This window comes from Triturus cristatus, chromosome 1_1 (assembly GCF_964204655.1).
Source record: "Triturus cristatus chromosome 1_1, aTriCri1.1, whole genome shotgun sequence".
NCBI classification, from domain to species: Eukaryota; Metazoa; Chordata; class Amphibia; order Caudata; family Salamandridae; genus Triturus; species Triturus cristatus.
Window position 1 is genome coordinate 56622782 of NC_140579.1, and position 24763 is coordinate 56647544.

The 24763-nt window shown below is 41.3% G+C and overlaps 1 protein-coding gene across 1 annotated transcript in view; it reads left to right on the forward strand.

Annotated features, from left to right (window-relative positions):
* The window catches only part of LOC146869375 (E3 ubiquitin-protein ligase TRIM39-like), a 196616-nt gene that overhangs the window by 27517 nt on the left and 144336 nt on the right, over window positions 1–24763 (forward strand). The window contains exons 4-5 of the mRNA XM_085599665.1: window positions 14508–14530; window positions 17490–17605. Of these exons, the coding sequence (XP_085455791.1) occupies window positions 14508–14530; window positions 17490–17605 (139 nt within the window). The remainder of the gene's footprint in view (window positions 1–14507; window positions 14531–17489; window positions 17606–24763) is intronic.

Here is a 24763-nt window from a genome sequence, read left to right on the forward strand (position 1 = left end):
GAAGAGTCCGTGAGAAGAAAAGGCGGAGACAGGCGAATGATGTGAGGGCGGGGACTGACGATAGATATCAGGGCGAAAGGAGGGAGCGGGCACGAGGGAAGGGACGGGGGTCACGAGAGCTTTCTGTGCTGGGAGGAAGAAGAGATAAAGGAGGAGATAAGACAGAGAGCAGCAGGGGGAGGGGATGGATGGAGAGATGTGGGAGGAAAGACAAAGAATGAAGGACGGTGGAGGGAGGGGTAGAGAGGGAAGCAAAGAAATGTGGCTGGTGAAAGGGGGAGGGGGAAGAGCTAAAGTGTGTGCTCCTGCAGAGGGGGGGGGGAGGGGGGCCGCAGGGTGCAGGGTTTCTTTCCAGATCACACAAATTGGTGCAATGCCTGATGAATTTCACCAAAGTATCTTTGGGGAACATTAATTATTACGTTTGAAAATACAAAGAGGAAGAGCGGTAGAGTCATCATCTTGACAAGCTCAGCTCGACCAATAATTGAGAATGCAAAAAACTGCCTTTGTCGTAGTAAGTTCTGGGCCTTGAGAACTGTTGGCACAGAGTTTATTTGGTTGTGCTGCGAACAATCATGGGATACAAAAATACCAAAATATCGCATCAAAACCACCCTATGAACTTCAGATCACATATCCATGGGCAGTATATGCTCCAGGCAGTTGAATAAAAGTGCTTCGGACTTTGTATGCTTGATTCTATACCGCCCTAAGTCTGAGAACGTTTTAATTATTGCTAAGGTTCTTGCAATATTTTGTTTGTCAACAGTCAAATACAGAATCAGATTGTCAGCAAATAACTTACGTTTGGGTGCCCCTGGCAATGGTGCCCTAATCTGAGAATCTTCGTTTAGAAGTGAGGCCAATGGCTTGATAAAACAAGACAAGCCCGGCGGAGCGTGGCGCGCGTGCTTGGGGGCGGGGGAGCGCATTCCAGGCGGGGGAGCGGACCCTTTGAAGTGCTCCTAAAAAGCGGAGTGCATGGCGGCACGATGCGCGTGATTGTGCGCGTGCTAGCCATGCAATCCGCTTTTTGGGAGCACTTTTAAAACCCCCTTACAATAGTCTCGCTTTGCGATCGCTTACGCGATAGCAAGGCGAGACCTAAAAAGGGTAATCGATATGATCCAGCAAACTATCGCCCTATTAGTCTGATTGATATCATACAAAATATTTTTGCTAGGCACATTTTAAGTAGACTAACAGAGGGGATTGAAGAGGTCAAAATACTTTCAAAATACCAAGCTGGGTTCAGAACTAAAACCAGCACAATTGACCAAGTTTTTAGATTTATATGTATATGCTGGAAAAACATAAAGAAGGGTAGCATATACATCGCCTTTGTGGATTTAAAGGCGACATTCGATTTGGTACCCCGGAACAAACTGTGGGATTCACTGAAATGCTTAGGGGTGCCACTCGAATTGCTTGTACAAATAATAAGGCTCCATGATGAGAACTTTGCTAAAGTAAGATGGGGGCCTAGGGGAGAACTTACTAAGGCGATACCAGTGAGAAGGGGTGTACGCCAGGGGTGCGTATTGGCACCCACCCTCTTCATACTTTATGTAAATGATATCCCCCAATACTTAGAAGGCTGTAATAACGACTCGCCAAAGTTGGGAGGTAAAGTGGTACCAGCATTACTATTTGCTGATGATACCATTCTAATCCCGCAAACCCCTAAGGGACTGCAATGTTTAATGGATTCCTTTCATATGTATTGCACTAAGAAAGGTCTGGAAATCCATTCCAGCAAAAATAAATACATGTCAATAAATCCACACCGATCTTTTAAAAAGAATGTAGTGCTAAATAATCAGAAATTAGAGTATGTGCAAAGTTTTAATTACTTAGGTATCACATTAGACACTAAATTGACCTGGAAGCCACAACTGGAAAAAAAAAGGTTAATCATGCTTCTAAATTCAACCCCTATTCTGAAGAAACATGGGGAGAGCATCTTGAAGGCAGTTTCACCTGCTTAAGAGGTATTTAAATACAAACCCAATCAGCCGCTCTATATGGGGCAGAAATATGAGGGCCATATTGTAAAAAGAATTTCGAATTGGGAGAAAATAATTTATTTCGGAAAATACTAAGACTCCCAAATAGGACACCCCTGATCCCAGTTGTTATGGATCTCAACATCAAACGAACCGATCACTATGCTCTATTACGACCCTTTTTATTCTGGGTGAGGATTTGGCCACCCCAGAGTTATTGCACTACAAAGAAGGTCTAGAGGAGATCATGAAAATTGATCAAAGTCAGGACATCCCATGGCTTAAACATGTGACAGTGTGGTTGAAGAAGCTAGGCCTATCACACTTTTGGGAAGAGCCATCCCAGTTGACCATGGTGTGTAAGAAACTATTAAAGTCTTCCTTTTGGGCCCATATTAACAACAACGTGTTACATAGCTCTAGCTTGGGATCTTTAATATCAAGATTTCTCCTCTACAAAGATGTAGCACATTTTGAACCCTTTCTAGATGAGGTACGTCCACAATTAGCAAAATCTTTGTTTTTGAAATTTAGATATGGGGTCCTCCAGACAAACGCTAATACATCTAGATGGGGTAATAACTATGGCGATAGTAGCTGTGATTGGTGTGTGTTATGCACAAAAGAGGTCAAGGAAAATGACCTACACATATTATTTTTCTGTCCCTCATATGATATCCCTAGGAAAAGATGGATTAAACCAGTTTGCAAAAACCTGAATGTTAGACATTGTAGAGAGGCAGAACGGATACTTAAGACAGACACGTCACAATTGGTTGTCTTTAGTGTAAGTAGATTTTTATTTAATGTGAACCTTATAAGAGCCAAAATTGGATTGGAGCTATAAAAGCCAAGATCACGCAACTACAGCTTATACTCTTATAGGCTTTTTCACTTTGCACTTTATTAATTAATGGTGAATTGCTACCCTATGAAGTTAAATTTTTAGAGATATTAATCAAATTCTGATAAATTTGTGATATGATGTGCCTACGATTGAAAAATTTATGGATTTCATTATAATGTGGTTTTATTTTGAACGCCTAGCTTTTATATGATTCTTAAATGGTTTTTTTTGTATTTATTGAAATAGACAAGTTTTAATGGCATAGCTGGAATGGATCATGTTAAACGTACTCAATTGCCCTAGCATGTTGTAGTAAAACTAATTGATTGACAAATTAATTTCTATGGAAAAAGTTTTAAAATGCATCTTTTATGGTTGAAATTGACCGAAATAAAGGTTTGAAATGAAATTAAATGAAAAACACTAATCTGTAAACAGGAGGAAAAACCAAATGCACAAATTTCAGTGCTTAAATTGTGCTGGTCTTTGCTGATGCTCGACACCAGCATTTAGTTTCACATGACAGTCCACATATTTAAATACACATTTAAAACATAATTCTAGAGCGTCCAATCCATTCTTACTGCTTTCTGTAGCTTTGAATGGTTTAAACTGTCCAAATGTGATGATGTTCAGTAGGAAGCGTTCATACTGGCATGTGGCAGTGATCGTAGTTCCAATAACTAGTGGAAGCTGCAGTGACCTCCTGAGCAATACATTAGGCGATCGCACTTGTTATTTGAATATGAAGCACTGTGGCCAATCGCTGTCAGGGCTTGGTGAACAAACATCATGGATGTTTTGAAGAGACAGAAAGCACCCCCAGTCGACAGAACCTCCGTGACATGGGTACCAACAGCTTGAGGGCAGAAAGCGACCACCCGCGGCAGTTCTGCAGACACACACAACAAGCCTCTAGCTTTGTACCAGCGCTCAGCAAACATGAGGCAGAAGAATTTTAAAATTCCATTACTTTGTTGCTCACATCAAAGAATATAAGGCTTTTGGGCATGATCAGCCTTAGAAGAAGCTCGTCCAACTACTAGAAAGGCAAATGTTTAATCTCTGGGACCATATTAAAGAAACTTTGCTCTGCTGCAAAAACAAGATAAGTACGATTTTGTTACTTGTGGAGCAAATTTACAGCATACCATTTTTGCTGTTGACATATTTATAAGTGGAAGCAATGTACATTCTCTACGTTTGAAATGCAAACCATTGGCTTTTGAAGCAAATGATTTTTTTATTATTTAAAAAGGAAACATGCAAATTAAGTTAGCTCTATTTTTTAAAGTTATTTATGGCATATGATTTCACAGTTGAAATACTGATGCAGCACCTCAACACAACACCAACTGAACAGATCTCAGCACCACCTTAGCACCAACGAAGTAGCACCGCAACACCACCGCCTTAACACCACTACAGCATCACTAAGCACCACCACAACACCACTCAACACCACCTCAGCATCACTAAGCACCATCTCAACATTAGAACAGGCAGGAAGAAGTTGCCAACATTGCAACGACCAAAAATGACAAGACTTTTTTTATGTTCATTCTTTTTTAATTGGGTCGTTCAGTTGTACATAATGTCTTCTTGGTTATATATAAAGTAACAAAAATGCTTATAACACTTTTTTATTATAACTTTTCAACACACTGCACAGCAGCCACAATGCTCTTAAAAACATTGGCAAAACCAATACCTCTGGCTAAACACATATACGATCCCAAAGGCCAATGCTTGTTCATCTTTTCCTTGAATTCCCTTTTCCCCTCTTTAGGAGGTAAATTCATTTCCTCTTTCCACAGAGAATGGGGTAACTGGATTCTAACTCATCTGTTTATTTCTTTATTTAGAGTTACAGTTGGCTGCTGTAGGGTTTCGGGTCGGGCACTGGCTCTCTTTCATCAACCTGACTTACAAGTAGTCTCATAGTCTGAGTGTATGCATAAAGGGCATCGGTCTCCTGGATTCTCCATTAACCATCATCTCTTCGAACACCTCTTTTACTCTATTAAACAAAACTGGTCTCCAGTGGTTACTACCCGCATGTTTCCTAAAACTTGTGAAGTTCCCATTAAACTTCCATGAGTCAACCTCTATAGGGCTGAATTCTACCAAAAAATAAATTGCTTTATGATCGCTACAGGTGTCATGGGAAATAGAGATTTCCAGAACTGAACTGTATGCGGGAAAGGAAGCTATCAAATAGTTGCTTATGGACCACTCAGAATATTACTTATAGGTAAAGGTTGTTGAGGAGTCAAAATCAACTCTGCCATTCACTATTATTTTTCCTGAGTAGATCCAATAACAGAGCGTCTCCTTTATGGAATTTCATATTTGCGGGGAAGCAAGCCGGGGGAATATTTAAAGCTTCTTCTTTCTCTAGGTCAGAGAATAGGCCGATTGAGTAATTTGAGAATTTACAAATTTAAGTCCCCGACTTGTAACTCCTTATGCACACCTTTCTGGTCTACCACCGTGTTTATAAATGGAAACAAGGTGGCGAGAAGAGCATTATGCATGGGGTCAGGAGGAATATAGGCATTTACTAACACCATTGAGTCTTCCATGATTATATGCTGCCCATGGGAGAGTTTTACAGCTTGAAATAAATTTGATGAATGTGAGACACAACAATAGTCCCAACTCAAATTATTAGTCGGCAATATAGCTGCACCACTCTTGGCATGTCTACTCCTAAACGTGGCAGCCTTACAGCTCAGCACAAAGTTGCCATCCATTAGAAAGTCATTCAAACACCATGTTTCCTGGATGCAGGCCACATCGGGTCTTAGGTTTAAAAAAAAATCTATTTAATCAGAGTAATTCAGCAATCCTGCTGCATTCCAGGAAACCACTTTAAAAGTGTTATTAACTGTACCTATTAGTTGCTTGTCCCAGCACACAATTCTAATTGATGGAAGCTGATAATTCAACTCCATTGTTTCAGCTCATCTTCAGCTTTTAAAAGGATCCCTTATTCCCCTGTCTCCAGCTGGGAGACCTGCCTTTCCTCAATGCTGTGGAAAACTAATAGGTCATAGTTTCCCTCCAGCAACTGTTTGTTACTACTAGTTGCTACTACTCTCACGGAATACTGGGATTATGTAAATCCCCCTACAATGGAAAAAAACCTCACTATTTTGTTGAATCAGGTTGAACACCACCTTAGACGTAAATGGTCACTGAAGACTTATGAGTGGGAGTGCATAACATTCACTATAGCAATATCACTACTTTGAACCATCTTCAATTCAAAACTTTCAATAAAAAAGATAGTAAAAAAAGACCTATTCAGTATTACATATTGATCAAATAGGGCAATAAAATCTAATTTTGAGGTTACATTTGACACAGTCCGAGACAATATTTTTTTCCAAAGGCAGTGGTCCCCTGCAAGTGGACCTTTCAGTGCAGGCAAAAGTTTTAGCCAAAGGCTTAAGAAAGCTTGAGGGCACATTAAAAGAGTATTGTCTATTTTGAGAAATGTCTACATGAAATGGCTTCGACAGGGGAGGATCCACATGGACCTTAGGGTAATCATCATTTCATCATGTTCCTTCGAACTGGGGGATCTCTTCTTTATTAGTTGTTATGTCAAGCACCTCTGAGTTCTCAAAGCAAATTTTTCTTGTGTTTTATTTTGAGATTTTGTGTTGTCTTTTCTTCTTCCTTATCTATTGAATACTCCTTTTTACTTATTGTCCTTCTGGAACTGTGAGCCGTTGTTTGGATTGTGAGAGCACCCTGATGTAGATCCTTTACCCTTAAAGAAAGGGAATACATTGCTTTGCGAGCTGGCTGGCACAACAGGTACTGACAAATCAAGAGGGTTTAGAGCTTCAGGTTCAAGGAGATGTTTCAAGGAGTATATCTTGTCACTGACTTTCTTGTCAATGCTATTCTTATTGATCAACTTAGATCTCTTTAATTGGGGTCTACTCACTTGCATTCCAACATTGATGCATGGAGGCTTAGCCACCCTTTATTGATTTGGGATATAAGGACTCCTGGCACAAGTGTTAGCTGGCCCAACTTTTGCAGAAAGGGAGGTTTTTGCTTTATCTTCTCTTCTATCCACAGTGATCTACTTCCCTAGAGGACCTCTTTGGTCCTGCAAGAAGCCAGTAGGCCACTAGTCCCCGGACACAACAAAACCAGCGATTTCCTTATTTTGTCAATGGCTCTCCTTTGGGGCAACCAAACTGCACTCTGACAACTCTCTCAGATCAGACTCCGGTGCAACTTTTGAGTGTTGGGAAGCCAGGCTGCCATGTGGCGGTGAGCAACCATTTGGTGATCTGGACTACCAACGTTCCCAGGCAGGCATCTCCACCTTTTGTGGCCCCAATGTTGAAACAGGAAGTCAGTCGACACTTGGAATCTCCTCTTCTATCGGGACTCAGTGGACAGCTTCCACATGAGCAGGACACCACAGGCACAGTCCTTTCTTCACTAGCCCAATTTTGCTGCAGCCTTTCCTTTGTCGGGCCCAGCGTCAGCAGGGCAGTCCTTCAGTTTTCTTGTTCAGTCCGGGTGAGATCTTGAGATCTGGTGGCCAAGGGGGACTCCTTTATGCCCAGGAAGTGCCGCCCTAAGAGGAGGTGTCTGTCATTAGCCCATAGAATACTCTGGTCCCTCCAGCTTGATGACAAACTCCTGTGAAGTGTGGCTTGTTCTAATCCCAGAGTGCACTATTCTCCCCAAGTCCCAAGATGGCTGAACCTCTCTCTGTGTGTGGCTTGGTAAGTGTTTTCCTCTCAGTTCACCCAACACTTTCCTGTCTACCTAAACAGCAGCCCTTCTTGTGTGTTCTTTCAATTTTCACTTCTAAGGTGGCTTCCTCTTTAAAGCTTACCTTTTGTCTCCCACCTTGTGTTGTTTTCCCTGCGAGAGGTGATAACACCTCCTCCCCCGGTAGTTCCTTTGCAGGATTTCCTGGGAGGCATTCAAACTTCTCTCCAGGAGGCAAGAAGACTGCCTTGAGGACATTCTTTTGTGTGCAACCTTAAATGGGCACTAGAAAACCTTGGACAACTCAGTGGCAACTTGCTAAAGTTGCACTTTGCCCACCAGGGACAGTAAATTAGAAGTAACTATTAAGTCTCTGCACTCACCAATGGGTCTACAAGCCTTTCCACAGTAAAAACCAAAAATGTTGGTTTTTATTTTAAGAACCTTAAAAACATGAAACCATAGGTTAATTCTTGTAATGTAATGCACCCTACCTTTAGAGCTCAGTAGGCCTGCTTTAGGGGTGACTTACTAATATGAAAAAGGAAGGCTTGGGTGTTGCCATAGCTTGAAATGTCAAAGTCGATTTAGCAGTTTAAACTGCTCTGTGACCCAACAATGGCAGGCTGAAAGTCATGATTTTGCCTTATCGGCAAATAGTACTGCTGTCCATAAGAGGAAACTTTAACATACAGGCTCTAGGTACCCCTGGCACCTTATACTAGGGACTTGCTAAGTTATGCCAGTTGGGGATATCCCACTTCCATGTGCCTTTTTAAGAGAAAGAGCACATGAACTGAGTGATTAATAGCAGGGCTCAAGTCATTTCAAAGTCATTCCACCATTGCCTAGTAGTCAAAATGGTGGCAAAATATGGGTTTGGCCCTGGAAAAAGCTTGTTTCCTCACACAGTCACAGGTATGTTTATTTCAATTAGAAACCATAAAAACCTTTAAAACATATTAACTGTACATTAGAGATTCACTGAAAAGAGAATTTTCAAGTTAATTTTGTGATTACGTACTTTCAATAGTGGATGAAAATGGATTATTAAATTGTGAATACATTTAGATGTTTATTTAAACACTGTAGGTCAGTGAACATGTATTACAGTGCACATGCATATAAATAAAAATAATCATATATAGCAACAGATATAAATAAGTGTCTTATTTTATGAATATTGTATCCAACTCAGGTATTGTATAAGAAACTTTTGAGCTGATGGTGACACTTTTACCACTGAAGCTCACGTACTAGAACTGGAACACTAGATTTGCAGATTACACACACATCTAAGCAGCAGATACTTACCTGATGCAAAAAATGACGCATTAATCTTCCTCTCCCCTTGGTTTATTGCATTATTATGTGAACTTCTGACAAATAGGTTGAAAACAGAACTGCAAACCCTATGCAAACCCACTGGTTATGGACCTGCGGTTGTTAAGGGGGATTGAATTATTACTTTTACAATCCCACACATCTGCTATGCGAGTGTCAGACGATGCTTGCTGAGCAAGGCATGGTCCCACAACTAAATAGAAGGCATAGAAATTGAGATAAAATGTTGAATGGCTCCACCACACCCCACGCTCAATTAACCCTAACCACAGGGCTAAATCCTACACACTGAAGTGAATAGGATTGCAAAACACAAAAAAACTCTTTGATGACCTGCATTTGTACAAAGAAGTGGTTTACTCACTTCTGTGACCTCCCAGATTCTTGACCGCATTATACTATGTCTATTAAATATATACTTCAAACAGGTATTTTTTTTCTACTGGTGATCTCAATGTATAATGTAATGAATATTGGTGCATATAGATGTGACACCTTCCACCCTCAGCAAAGTAATGAATACTAATAGTGCCATTAAAATGTTGAAATGGTTTTATTGGAGCATTTTATTATTGTATGACATTAAATCACAAATAATACTGTTGTGCTTGGAAATACTGTTCGTAGTCTCATGTGAGAGTTCAGGGCTCCTAAGGAGTTCAGGATTTAAATAATTTTAGTGTTCATAGGTTATTTGAAAGTGAAGGCTCTGTTGGGGCAACACACAGTATGTCAGGTGTGGAAGACTGGAAGTAGCGGTGTTGGCCTGCTGCAGTCTGATCATATGTGCTTGTTCTGAGACAGTATTGTCAGAGGTGGTGGTCACTGACTAAGGCTGCACTTAGAGTTGCTGTGGTCTTTATTACCTTAGCAAGGGTGATGTCTTCTGTTTTTGCAGCTTGGCTGTCCACACTCTAGGGATGCCAGTTTTCAGGTACAGCTTCATTTATTGGTGGAGTTGGTTCTTAAGCGTGATGGGTCATCACACAGGGTGCCACATGTCATTTGACAAAGCCATAGCTAAAAGCAGTGATGGGCAACCTCATAACGTGCCTCTCGAATGGGAATATAGTGGACTGATACTTCCTGGGAGCCAGCTCACAAAGGCTTCTGTCCACCTCATGCGGTACATTTTCTAGTATCACAAGTTGGTCTTACATACTGCAGTGCAATAGCTCACAGAATTCACAGGCCACATTCCTGTGGACTTCACTCATGGTTAGCACACTGGCCTTGGGGCTACAGTACCTTAATGTGTGGGATTTGCAGGTGTTCAGTACATGTTGGCTTGGGCCATTCAGCATTGTCTCTGGTCTTGGTCAGACTTAGCAGCGCTACGCAACGCACAGCAGCTGGGTCACACAGCTTCTGAGGCACTGTTGGAGCGAGGAGATTCTAAGCACACAAGGCGGTTTAGCTCCTCTTCAGCATACTCAGGAGCACAGATCTTCTCTGCACTCCTGTGAATTGGACCCTAGCCCCTTAGTGAATGACAGCCATGGATTCTGTCTTCAGTATGGTCCTTTTTGAACAGAGATGTGCACAGTGTCACTGAGTCAAACCTTGTACACTGGATAAGTGAGAGGGACTCACTTGAGGAATCAAATTCCATGGTCACCCAAATGTTGGGGGAACCACTCTTTACCTTTATCTTTCAGGTAGCCAGTTCTCTTTGGCAACAATGAAAGGGTTAAACTACCATCTTGTCATTTGTGTATTCCAGATAGATAGATTCTGTCCCCAGTTCAGTGCACTGGATGCAAGGGTGCTCCATCGGCCTAGTCTTTTCCATGAAGTGTGTCTCATTTTGCGCTTAACCAGCCAAAGTCTTTGTTTTAGTTTGCCTCAAATCTTGACCTACCAAAACTGATATAGAGGTTCAGCCAGGTCATTCATGGTCCTTTTTGAGAATGTTTTGAAAGCCAAGCACTGCCCCTGGCTTCATAGTATATTACACATTGAGGGGGTCTAGGGGAGCATAGCATGGAGGACTTGCTGGAATGGAGAAAACAACAATGGAGCACCTCCAACCATATTGATTTTGTCAATATAGGTGGTAACGCAACCTAAGTATCCACCTTGCATGTACCCCTGAACTCACATTGACATACTCCATGTACTCAGGGAGTTCAGCTATGATCTACTACATGGATTTACCAGGAAGAGCCTATAGGAAACTCTTGCAATCCGGTTTAGGGAAGAATACCTATACTTTACTACTTCAGTCAACTACTCCCAGACAGAAGCGATGTCATACCATAGGCATGGCAATGGAAATAGTAGTATTATTGTGAGTTCACAAAGACCGTGATAAAGTCTAGTACTCAATCAGGGAGCAGTATCCAAAAACACCTTGTAACAGGTTTCTTGCACAAGAAACAGATATTGTATAGTAGGGTTCCCATATTTTCCACCTAAAAGACATAAAACAAGGAGAGTGGAACCCCATCTGACATCCATAAGGATGAGCTTCCTCTGTGTTCCCGGCACTGATTTTGCCACCTCTCAGACCAGGGATTGAAAGGCAGTCCCAGGGGTCGCGAGGAACAAGCCAGGGGTCGCAGCTGCATTCCCTGATGACCCCAAAATTACATCTATGATTGCGTCTCCTCTCGAGTGTGTAGATTCACTGGTTTGATGATAACTGCATGAGGGAGATCCCCAGCAAGTATCTAGGACTCTAGAGTCTACAGTACTATAGCACTGGGGCATTTGTGATGTTATCAGTTGGAAACACAGAATGTATGGCCCTAGCAGAGTTGTCTCATCCAGGTACACAATGAAAGAGACTACACACCTGTTTGATTAGTTTAAGTTCAGACAGTTGCACTGGTAAATCACCTACTAGCTGGACTACCTCTAGAACCTTAGATGTGATCATCTCTGGTTGTGAGTTTATGGGTACTGATGACGCCGTATTCTTATCTACCTTATCATCACCAAGAATCCTCTCAGGTCGCCAGGATCTTTTTATCTGCTAAATAGTGTAGAGGGGAGAAACCAAATTTTAACACATAATCAAATAGTTGGATTTAAACTCTAAAAGGACCACTGACTCCAATTCTCAATTTTAGGAATTTATTACGACCAAGAATACCTGCACATACAAGCACCTCAGTACAAGGTGAAGAAAATAAATGGGCACTAATACAAAAGAAATCCTACGCAGGAGTCTCATCCGACTCAGAATAAGAAGAATAATCAATTCCAGTAGCATCAGAAATGCGATAATTACTCCAGTCTCTACATTAGAAGTCAATAGCTTAAAAGAAAAATCAGTTAGTCTATCCCTACTCTATCTCTAAGGTGACATCCCTACTTAGCATTTTCCCTCCCAGGCAAGAGAATAAAAGGTGTCAAAAGTGAAGACTTCCTTGGAAGTACACTCACTTAGTCAGAGCTCGCTCTAAGATCCTCCTTCTAGTTTCCCATCTAAGCCTCAACTGCTCAACCCTCGGAGCACTGTCCCTAATACAAAATCCCCAAAACATAGAACACGCCCTCCGGCACACCTCTTCAGCCAGGTCTTCTTCCAGTACTTTCCCAACAAAACTTGCATCCTATCCACCGGTGGTTAGCTTGACCTTGGATCTCAGGCACCATCTCTGCCGAAAGTATCATCCCTAAATTCCGGTGTACTCCCATATTGGCTTCTCGTACCATCCTAACTCCTAAAACAAAGTGTTAGTCTCTCTAACGAGCTAAGTGTCCTTGCACCTGCAACAAAACATGAGAAGAAGAAACTTTCCACTTCTCTAAGGTTTTCTAACATCCTTGAAACCCAAAGCCTTACCAAGGGAAATCTATTTCGGCCTACAGCATTTAGCTAATATAAGAAATGAACAGGCCTTTCTCTTTAAACGTATATGCGATCAGGCCTTTGCAAAGTTTAAACACACATTTTATAATCACTCTCTAATCATTGATTTCATTCCATTCCATATATGAGTAAGTAAACTACACGTGCAGACTTTAATATGGTGGAAGTTTAAACCTAATGCACCGCACTACATGAAAACCAATCATTATGCATTGAGTAAAATACATTGCAGTAAACTACGATATTGCTCTTCATGAAAAGCATGGTTACATTTCTAAACACACTATTTTAGGCAGATTCGAGTGATACATTTCTGAGTCACACCTTAATACCTTTTCGATTAATATGTGGGTGCGGACTAACAGTGAATATGATGCACCCCTACAATTTTCTGAATAACGTGGCGCTCTATTAGTACCAGTTGTTTACCTGTGACACTTTCTTCTTCACATTAGTAGTATTTAACTGAAAATTAATTAAGGTTTTCACTGGGGGGAGGGGGGTCCACTGTGTGACCAGTTACTAACTATTACAGCTTTTTCTCCACAGCTCTGTCCACTTTTATTTGAATGATTAGGGGCAAAAAGTATTTTTTTACACATTTTATATCCTTATCTATAATGGTCAGTCACATCAGCAGGATTAATATATTCAGGTAACCCTTTCTAAATGGGGCACATATTTCACAAGATCACTACACTTTGGTGCATAATCCTCAAAATCAATAAACTTTGGGGCCCACAACAGTCCATGAGTGTCACTACTTCACCATAATCCTACCCCCATTTCCCAACATGTACTTGGGGACTCCTAGATTATTATCTGTGCCAGCCCCTCAATGCAATAGCTACTATTGCTCTTTCCAGTGCCACCCCAACCAAAGTTCACAGTTTTCAGCTGATTGGAGGAACACAGACAAGCAACATTCCCCTCCTCTGGACATGACGAGCCACTCCTGCTCCGTTTGCTGCTGCTGCTGTCCTGCGGTTTTAAATGACAAAGAGGGCTTACAAACTGCCCCTTCTTTGATATACAGCAACAAGCTGGGGCCCAATGACTCCTCTGACTCCAGAATGGTGCTGTTTCCTCCATGTTAGTCAGGGAAGGTGCCAGAGCCTCACAGGTACCTCTCCATGATTGCCTGTTCTTGGCCCTCCTGCTCGAGTTACTGCTGTTAAGAGAGCCCCATGGCATGGGGAGCTGTGCCTCCAGGCACCTGGGAGTCTTAGTGTACATCTTTGAAATGCATCCCCTGTTTGGTGGTCCCTTCTCAGGAACTAAATCAGTTCAGGGAAAGGAGCGAGGGGTGAGGGTCAGAGGGGGGCAGTGTGAAAGGATCCAGGGTTTGGAAAAGGCAAGGTCAGCATGGGCGTATCAAAGGGGAGGAGCTATGAGAGGGACTCAGGAGGGATTGCAGACTCTTCAGTAATATCTCAAAATGTGAAGAGTTGCCTATCACTGGAGTGGTAAATCCTCTACACTGGCAGGTTGCTGGGGCAGAAGGCTACACTCTCAATGTGAACCCACATCCTTTGAATAAGGAAGCTCCCAGAGGAGCTGGCTTCTGATGTCTCATGCCATAAGCCACATCTGTAATATATTGTTGTGATATATTGTGGTCTCTGCCATAAAAATGTTATGTCATGCACATTAGTCATCTGAAATACACATTTGTACACTATTGGTTTAATTTACATTGGTTGACCTTACATTTCTCTCCATGTCTTTCTTTCTCTAGGGTGTCAAGAGCATATTTCACAGGTATGAGTCTCTTCTCAGCTGTCAATCTAAATATTTAATAAATGGAATACAATTACCCGTGGTGTAAAGATACATCTGCGCACCTGTGAGTCAAAGATGGAAGGGTTTATTAACAAAAGAAAAGTCAGTATCTGTGAATCACAGATTCGGCCAACCAGGACTGTCCTCCAGTAAACTGTAATTGAGTAGACTCCCAAAGCAATTTCTGTATGCACATCTGCCTTAAACAATGGAATTGCATATCATTTTTTTTAGCACTGCATTACTCTGAAATAAGACCACCCGGTTTCCATGTTTTATAGCCGTTTAGTAGGCTAGTAATTTGTTAGCCTGTGTCCTGCATAGACACAGAAATTTACATGCAACTAAATAAATGATTGTTAGCTAAAAGGTTTTCAATTTGAGGACATTGTTTTTCAGACTGCCATCACACATTGAATATTGCTGATGTATGTATGAGAAAAGAGTTTCTGGTACTGCCACTGATTTTTCAACTATGTTCTCTTCTCATATCGTCATACTACGCCTGCTCGACCTGCTTCTTCTAAAACCTTTACTATTAATTCTGATTGTCTATTGCGTCTGCAAGTAACACCATGGTTCTAGCAATATATTATGAAACACAGAACCAACGGCTTCACTCCCGCATTCTGTCTCAGTTCCCTGACCAATACCATCTGAGCCCCATGCATCCATGCACACTGACAGACAGGTTCACCCAGACAGTCCCACATGCTCCTATCAGTTACTATGCAAATTCCACTTAGCACATGCACTATTTCACTGCCCCAAATGTATGCCAGGGATCTAGAACATAGAATGCTGTCACATTCCTAATTTGTCACTTACCACGTGTCTACTTACCCCACTCTCACGCTTAATCGGTAAGGGGGCAGGACGAAACAACTGTGCATAGTTTGAGTCTCCTCGAATGATGATAATTAGTGAACTTGCGATTAGTTACTTAGAGCTGTCCTTTGTGCAACTGGATGTCATTATAGCAGTTTTCTGCTCTGGAATACACCATGATATCCTTCGTTTCATACTGTTTGTGAAATATACCATTCACTGGGCCGACACCGCCCTTGCAGAATGGACATAATGTAAATGGTAGATACAACCAGCTTTTGCAACCTGGAGTATGTGTATCAGGTGCCCTTTCCTCCCTCAGAGAGTCTTCAGTGCCACATGGTCAATGTACAATGATTCATGAGTGTTGGAGTCATTATGGAAAATCCACCGTGTTCTCTGTATATCAGTTGATACCACTGGCCTTCTAAATAGAGAAGACATACACTGAAGGGAATGTGGATATAGCTTACAGTCTACTACACATAGGATATGTCTGAAGGGTAGAGGCCAGTCTGTAAAACTCAATCAAGGTTAGTTCTAGAGCAGTTCACAAAAGTAACCAATAGGGGTTTGCCACTCTTGATTCTTGAAAGAAACTTGATAATCCGAAGCACAGTTATGGAGACAAGAGAAAAACGCGTTTTATATACAAGATCATGCCACCAAATCAAGGGTCACAGCTTGCTTCAGTTTAACTATGACTGCGAGATTCTAATATTAGTGTATTCCATATGATCCAAATCAAGACAGAGGCAGTTCCTATTTGGAATACTTTGGCAAAGTAGAAGACATCGTAGGGAAGGAGACTCTCTAAACTGTTTCAATATTCACCAACTTACCCAAACTGAATCTTAAGCCTTGCACAAGCCCTTGGTCTACTGACCACAAAGGGCAAAACACATATTAGGTGAGCCTGGCAGTCACAAGAGAATTCAGAACAGTTATACTGTTCACTGTGTGCATGTATGCTGACATAACCGGAGCCCCGGGTTCCAGTGCTGAGTTACCGCCTGGGTGTAAAGTTACAGGACGCAGGCACTAACAACGGTCGTGCTTTGCAGAGCAGGAAGGCGAAAATAAAGAGGCTAGAACGCCCCTGCGACTGGTTGGTGGCTGGTATGTAGGCCCATAGCTCCAACTAGTCCGTTTTAAAGGTGTGTGTCCGGAGAAGGTGATCCTTGACCCCTTCTTGCCCTGATGAATTTGCCACAAATTAACTGGCAATGAAACATGTTGGCCGTCATTACCAAGGTATGCAGCAACATGCTGTGTTTTTAATCAGCGGGATAGACTCCTAACCAGAATAAATAAATATTTGAGAGTCTAAAACCCCCCTTTTTTTACTGTCCTTGTTCGCACAGTTTGTGTGTTTTTTTGTTTTCACACTACACCGTCTCGTGTTATGTGTTTTTTCACTGGACACTGCACTCACTTTTCTTGAGAGAGAGTTACCAATGATGAAATAGACGTGGGCAAGCTGGTGAGAACCAACCAGTAGCTCCTCTGGTGGTGCGCACGTGAGGTACTCTCTCTCTCTTTACACATTTTTTCACCTCTTCATCACTGAGGGTTTGTGTAGAGCTTATCAATCTGTGGACTGACTTCACACTTCTTTCTTTCTTTCTTTACTGACGTACATAATTTTCAATTTTGTAGCATACTGGATGGGGTGATACCATATAATATAATGAGCGCTGGTGGTTTGTGATAAAGCACACTCCCTCCGCCCATTCCAGAACAAAAATAAATATTTGCTACAGTGTGCCAGTACTTTTTGTGTTGAAACTATTGTTGATTGGAGGGCGTTCTGGCACGTTTCCCCTCTCTAGCTCCTCTTGTTTGATTGAATAACCGTAGCCCCCCCAGTAGTATTTGAAAAGTAATATAGCTATAACTGGCTCCTTTACTACATCTTGTTCTTCTGGGTAGTCTAACATTAGACCATCTTCACATCTGGAACGTCTCTGGTTTCTTCTCAGCTCACTATAAAGTCTCCCTCTTTCACTGTCTCCTAGAGATACCTCTTGTGCCTCTCATTGAATTCCTGAATAAGGTCAATGTCAATTACTCTAGTAATCTGAGTAGTGTAACGTTGTTTTTTTCTTAGGTTTGATAATATAAACCATCAGAAACCCAAGGCTAGTCCTGCTGGAACAGAGCTAACTACACAGAACTTTAGCCTACCGCTCACCTACCTGCTGGACAAGACAAAGCAAGTGAGAAGTGAGTACATGCCAGACTTTAAGATGTCTGTGGGAGGGCAGAACCTGATTTGAACAGTGAGAGTGACAAGTTGACATACACTCAAGGGAGAGAATCTCGGGTAGGTTCTACATGGAAATGTAAGTACACTTAGATCAACTGTGGTCAGTAGAGAATGTTTTATGTGCTGCTCGTATTATATGGCATCTCAGCACTGGTAAAGTGTTCTAGTGATAGATCTCAAGTTGAGTTAGCGTCTAGCCTAGTTCTGTGGTAATTAATCTGCGTAACCAGAAAGTGTTCTTTTTATGGTTACTTCCCCCTACATGACTTCCTCAGTTCCAGCAGCTGTTTTACAAGCTGCAGCTTAAATTGATTTGTTAATTAATTAACGTGTCCAAGAAAGTTTGCTGCTGTGAAGAATGAAGTACAGTAACTGATCATTCTGTAATTACAAATCAGAAGGGGCTGGTCTTGATAGCATCTGGCATTCAAGGTATGAGCGCTTAAGATTGCTTCAGACATGGAGTTGCCATTGATCTAGGTGATAAGAAGGAAGAGGAAATGTTGTATAGATGATGTTTTTATGGAGAATGTGGATTGTATTAGACTGAAGAGAAAAGTGTGTACTTCACTATTGGATGGTGGAAATGAGAGTGCAGGCTTCAAGGGATTTGGATATTGGGTCATAAAGCAACCCAGGAGAATAGTTGAACATCTCAAGGAATACAAATAAAAAATAGATGTGCCTTATGGGGTTGAAAGCTGAGATCAGCTCCAACAAATGTAATGAGTGTACACTGAATGTTTGGGAATTTAGAAGTTTGAGTGTTTGGACCTCAAGGAAGGCTGTGTCGATGTATGGAATTCTGCCTTCGGTGACAAGATTGAAGAAAATGTTTTTAGAATAAATTGGACTATATGGAAAGCAAAATTGTCTATGACATTTGTTTCTTGTTGTAATTAAGTTCTCAATGTCTGAGACATGAACAACTATTAACTCCATTAGCTTTATATGACAGCAAGCCTTTTCTGCATGACATCAGGAGCGACACCCAATTGAACCAACTTTTCCTGCTAGACAGACAGATTAAAGATGGCTCTTTATCCATCTTGAATACTTTTTCAAAGTTCTTATCCATATGGATAGAACTGATTACTAAAATGCATCCGGTTCCCTTGGAAAATCAATTAGCGATCATTGCCTTAATCCAACATTTTGTTCAATAGTTTGCACTGACCAATGTTGCTAACACAGACCTCTTTGAAGCTAAAGCATAGAAAACAAACTAGAATATGTTATTCAGCAAAGATGCTATAACAATTAATAATTCCTCAGTTCCAACAATGGTTCAAAGCTACGTGCTTACTGGACCCTGCTCAAGTTAGCCTCTAACCATCCCAAGCACCAATCTAGGAACAGTATCCATACTTATTTTAATTTATTAGCCTTTATTTTATTAAGGAAATAGTACAATATGCAACAAACATAGCTATATTGCCGAACAACAAAGGCCTGAAATTCGATAACATGCAAATAGAACTTAACTTTAATATTCTATAAAATGCTTATCTATACCATGAAAGTGAACAGCTTGCTAACTATAAGTAAATCAGGAAAAAGGCGAAAGGAAATAGAAAAGGTGTCAGTAAATGATACAGGCCTTCTAAAATATGCAATACCTACATCAAATTAGTAATGTAATGTAACAGAACAGCAACAGTTTTTTTTAATTATGTGTACAATTCACCAAGATTTTCAATGATTTCAAGAAAGTTTATCAACTTCATCAACTTCCAATTTTTATGGATGGTTGAAGACATGGAGTCTTGTTAGATAGCCCGTCAAAGGCATCCGCAGTTTATAATTTTTATAAGAAATTGAGGCAAGTGACAACTGATAGTATTAATGTCATGCATAAAACATATCTCATTCCACAATGAATGAAAGGATACATTGGAATTATCTTTCCAGTTTAATGAAATTTGTTGTAAAACAATTGAAATAAATATGTCCAGTACTTTACCTTTCATTGGAAGAAGTTGAAAACCATCAGCAATAATGTTTTTCAAAGACAAAGGAGCATCAATTTGAAATCTAATCATAATCCTTTCCCACACATCTTCCCAAAAAAGGTTAAATAAACTATGTTCAAAGACCACTTGTATAAAATTACCAGTAAAAGAAGACCATGACCAACTTGAAGTGGGCACTAGAGTATGACATTTTTTTATGGAAACTGAAGTATAGAATGCTTGATTATAAGGAAAGTTTGGGTAACATTGCTGGCACATGAGATAGACTTACTCATTGTCCAAATCTTGCTCAAGATTAAGGGTGGAAATTATTTTTGGATCTCTGTCTCCCATTCCATCTCTATTTTGCTCTTAACAGTAACAACATTATTATTATTCTGCAATAAATATATCATTGAAGCTTTAGGTGGTAAATTATAATTACATACATCAATTGTAGTCTGCGCCTGTCTGCGTCCGACCAGGGCCATAGACCAGAAATTCTGCTCTTCAAAAATGTGGCTAACCTACACACCAGAAACGCTTAACCACATCAACAGGTTGCAGATAAATAGTTGTAAAAAGGTTCTGCCTATGCGGGAGTCCCCAACAGTTTGTACTACATGTAGTCTGATGGTTGGTTTCCATCTTTTACCAGCCACTATTTCTAAGCACCCTAAAGAAATACGCCCCCCATAAACTGCAGATATATCTATTGAATTGTAGATCCCTTCCCAAAAGCAACATTGAGCTGTATAGTTGTTTAGAGGAACGTAACCCAAATGCCATGTTCCTTACAGAAAACTGGCTATCCACTTATTCAACGCCTGGTTTAGTTTTAGCTCTCCCCCGTGCTATTTAATAGCAAACTAAAAAAGAGGAGATAGTTATGGAGGAGGGGTGGCCATAATATTTAAGAAGGAGAGAAGGTGGCTAAAGCTCTCCCATCACAATACTTGGCTGTGAAAGCCATTAATTTTCACTGGAAACCGCCCCCTACTTTTACATTCTCCAGTATTGTTATATACCACCCCCGGGACAGCTTCACAATTTGCCACAGCTTTATCAGATATTGCAGCTGAATGCAATTTGCAAAAAGCAAATCTAACTCTGTAAGGAGATTTTAATATGCATTTTGAACCTAATGGATGCAAAAAGGCAAGAGCATTATCCCATGATCTCAAAGCCCTACTTTTATGCCACATTATACAAACACCCACTTACAACCAGGGTTACCTCTTAGGTCCCTTTTTCACTAACTTGAGTAACCTATTCACTAAGGACTGTCTCCCTATGCTGTGTTCTGATCATCGTTTACTTCCCTTCTAACTTCAGATAACAGAGAAAACTGCCAAACACCCCCCTCTACAAAAGCCAAGACGAGCATTTTCCAAACTTAATATATGTGAGTGGAAGGATGTCCTACCTGAATATGCTCCCTCCCTAAAGAGCGACACTACAAAGAGGTACAACACCTTCATATCCTATCGAGAAATGGCTCACTAACTTGCTAGACCCCAGAGTCCCCTTTAAATCCCTGAAATTGAGCCAGTCCAAGAGCAAGGTACCTTGATACACACAAGATCTAACTCAATTAAAAAGAGAAGCTAGAAAGAAGGAGAGAGAGTGGAGGAAGGTGCATAGTGATGACAGTGAAAGAGGCTATAGAACAGCCAAAATATAAGCAAGCAATCAGTTATCACTTACCTTCAAGAGTAAATAGAGACTGCCCAAACTCATCTAGGCAACTATTTGCTATAGTCAAGTTTATGAGTTTTCCCACTTGCTTTGTAGGACCACCACCCTCAACAGGACGTTGTAACATGTTTGCCAACCACTTCATTATCATCAGCTACCTCTCCTACCACCTATGACCGATCAAAGGAACATGTCAGCCCCACCCTGTCTGCCTTCCATGCATTGAACAATGAAATGTTGAAATCCACCCTTGTATACATCAAATCAGAATTGCCTTTTGGACCCGGCCCTTCTGGATATCCTAGGCCAAAGGTGGCGTTCCCATATTAGACACCCTCAGGAATATCCTCATCCACTCACTCGAAATAGGACATATCCCTAATGCCTGGAAACCCTTAATAGTGAAGCCATTGTTAAAGAAACCAGCTGCAAATCCTGATCTAGCGGATAGCTATCAACCTATTTCCCTGCTCCCAGTAGTGAGCAAAATATTGGAAAAATATGTACTAAACACCTGTCCAGCTGTCTGGAAGTGCATGGCATTTACCACCCCACTCAAACAGGCTTTAGGTCTGGCCACAGTATGGAGACTGCACTGCTAGTAGCCACAGAGGAACTCCGTTCCATTCTAGATCAAGGTAACTCATCGGCAATCATTGTACTGGACTTGAGTGCACCCTTTAATACATTGTCAAATGCCATCTTCTTTCAGAGGATGCTGGATGTTGGCATCACAGGAATCACCATTAAATTTATGGAAACCTTCATAGCTGAAAGGAGTGTGCGAGTATGCGAAGACTCCTTCACCACTTCTATCCATCCTCTGCAGATGACACTCAGGTCATCCTGAGCCTTACACCCAACACCAACCAAGCTACCTCCCAACTAAACTCTTGCCTCAGGGAGGTCACTGGTTGGATGTCCAGCAGCCGGCTAAAACTTAATGTCGACAAAACAGAGGTCCTGGTGGTTGGCAATAAAAGCTGTAGGTGGCAGGAACTCTCATGACCAGAATATCTGGGTGATCGTCCTAAGCCAGATCAAGGATTGAAAAGCCCAGGTATCTAGATAGACAATAAGCTTACGATGGAGGCACAAGCCAAATAAGTGGCAGGTTCATTCTATGGCATTTTAAGATCTGTTAGGAAATTCCTGCAGATGCTACCTTTTCCCACAAGAAGGGTAGTGGTACAGAGACGTATAAACTCTCAACTTGATTATATTAACCTCATGTATTTTGGGAGTCCGAAATTTGTGCTCAAGTGGCTCCAAGTGGGGCAGAATGCCACCGCTAGAATTATTAAAAAAACACTGATGCATCAATCAGCCAGACCAGCTGTCATAGCCCTGCACTGGCTTCCAGTTAAGAAAATAATCAACTTCAAGGCTCTCTATATCACAAACCAGGCCATTTATGGAAAAGGTGAGGAAATTCAAATACGGACCCATCTTTCTCATTGACACCATTACGCTGTTTCCCTTACTCAGGCACCGCCAACCTTCGTAGCGTTTCTCACATATTCTATTCTACAACAGTTTACACGACCTTCCCTTCCATCTCTGTGCACATTACATTCTGAGAACCGGCTCAACGCAACTAATCCCCGAGATAACCATCTATTGACCCTTGGTGACCGTTCTCGGCCTCTCCAGTTGTTTTACGAATCACCATCTGCAACACGGAAACACGTCCTGTCGTAAATTAATTTAACCAAGGAATGACTATGCCACCTGACCTATAGGGTGAGGTAGAGAACACGACCCTAGGGAAGGAATTTCTATTACCTATTATCCTGTATCTTGTACAAAGAATGTTTTCTTGTGGATGATTTGTATTTTTATTGCACATTGAGGGGGTTGTTGCTTTAGCGGATTCAAGCGCTACAAAAGACTGTGAGCCACGGATTGAAGTGGCAGTCTCCTGAGAACCTACCACTGATGTACTTCTAGGACAACTGTACCTAGCTGCAGCTAATACATTGAAGTTCCTATGCCAACAGAGTGTTTCGTGTCTCTGTAATTTGGAAGGCGAACTCAGAAGATTTCAGGCGTACCCTGCGCCGCCAGGCTTAATTGAGCCCGGTTCTTCAAAGGCTCATTTATCATTCAGTCTCTGCATAACCCGTGCCCCAGGAAGGGGTCTTCACACTAGCAATCGGGTACTTCTGGTGGTGCCAAAGATCAAGGGCCAGATGTACGATATGCAAAATTGTGCCTTGCAAATTGCGAGTCATTTGCGATTTGCAATTTGCGTGGTGCAATTTTGCATGTACAACAGTTTGTTTGACACTTTGCGATTCCCAATTGGGTTGCAAATTGCGTGGTTCATTAATATTAATGAGCCTCTTGCAATTTGTGAGCCCATTGAGAATGGCTGGCCCTCCCAGGTATGATGGCCTGCTGGGCTCGTACATGTCTGGGATTGCTTTTAAATAAAGCAGTTTTTTAAAAATGCAGCCCGTTTTCCTTAAAGGAAAACGGGATGCATTTAAAAAAAAAAAATGTTGGTTTAATTTTTCAAGGGCTGTTAGTGGTGCCTGGGACCACTGCCTCTCCTTAGAAAATATTTTTAGAGACAGTCACAAAGTGGAAGGGGTCCTTTAGGGACCCCTTCCAAATTGCGACTGCATTACAACCCTTTCGAAGAGGGTGGTAATTTGCAAGTGTTTTGCGATCTCAATTGCGGTCATAAAACATTCGTACATTGATTTGTGGATGCAATTAGGAAGGGAACACCCCTTCCTAATTGCGACTCGCAATTCCTAAATAGCGAGTCGCAAATAAATTGTGACTCGCTATTTAGGAATTGTCCAAAGCCCATTCACATTTTGCATGCGGAAACGGGTCGCAAACCCGTTTGCGCATGCAAAATGAGGTCATACATCTGGCCCCAAAAAAACAAGAAGTGGAGGTTGCTCTTTTGTATTCCTCACCCCCAGGCTCTTGAACGCTCTTCTGGGTTCCCTTAGAAGTCAGCAGTCAGAAGGTGTTGTTTCGCTACTAGTACTAGGAAGCCCATTTGGGTAGCCATGCACCATACAAATATAACTGAATTGAATTGAAGGTAGAGTGAGCAGACATTGATATAGGGGAAACTTGCAAAAGCTCATAAATGACTTCTTTTAACCTATTGATTTGTTTCAGACAAGAATTTGGAATCTTATACTTATTTTGTAAGTGGGCAAAAGAGAGCCATTTACCATTATCAAATAATTTGGCTAACTAAAAAAATCCCTCTTTCAGCCCAAATTTAAAAAAAAATAGGTTTAGTATTAAGTTAAATATGTTTATTATATCAAATCGGTATTATCACCTGTATAACCATTAGCAGTTTTGATACAATCAACACGTTTTTTAAAAACAGGCAAAGATAAGAAAAAAGGTTGTCTTGAAATCAAAACAAAATCAGTCCGAGAAAAGGGGTTAGTAAAGGATTTCTCCAACTGAATCCAAATCAGAGACTCA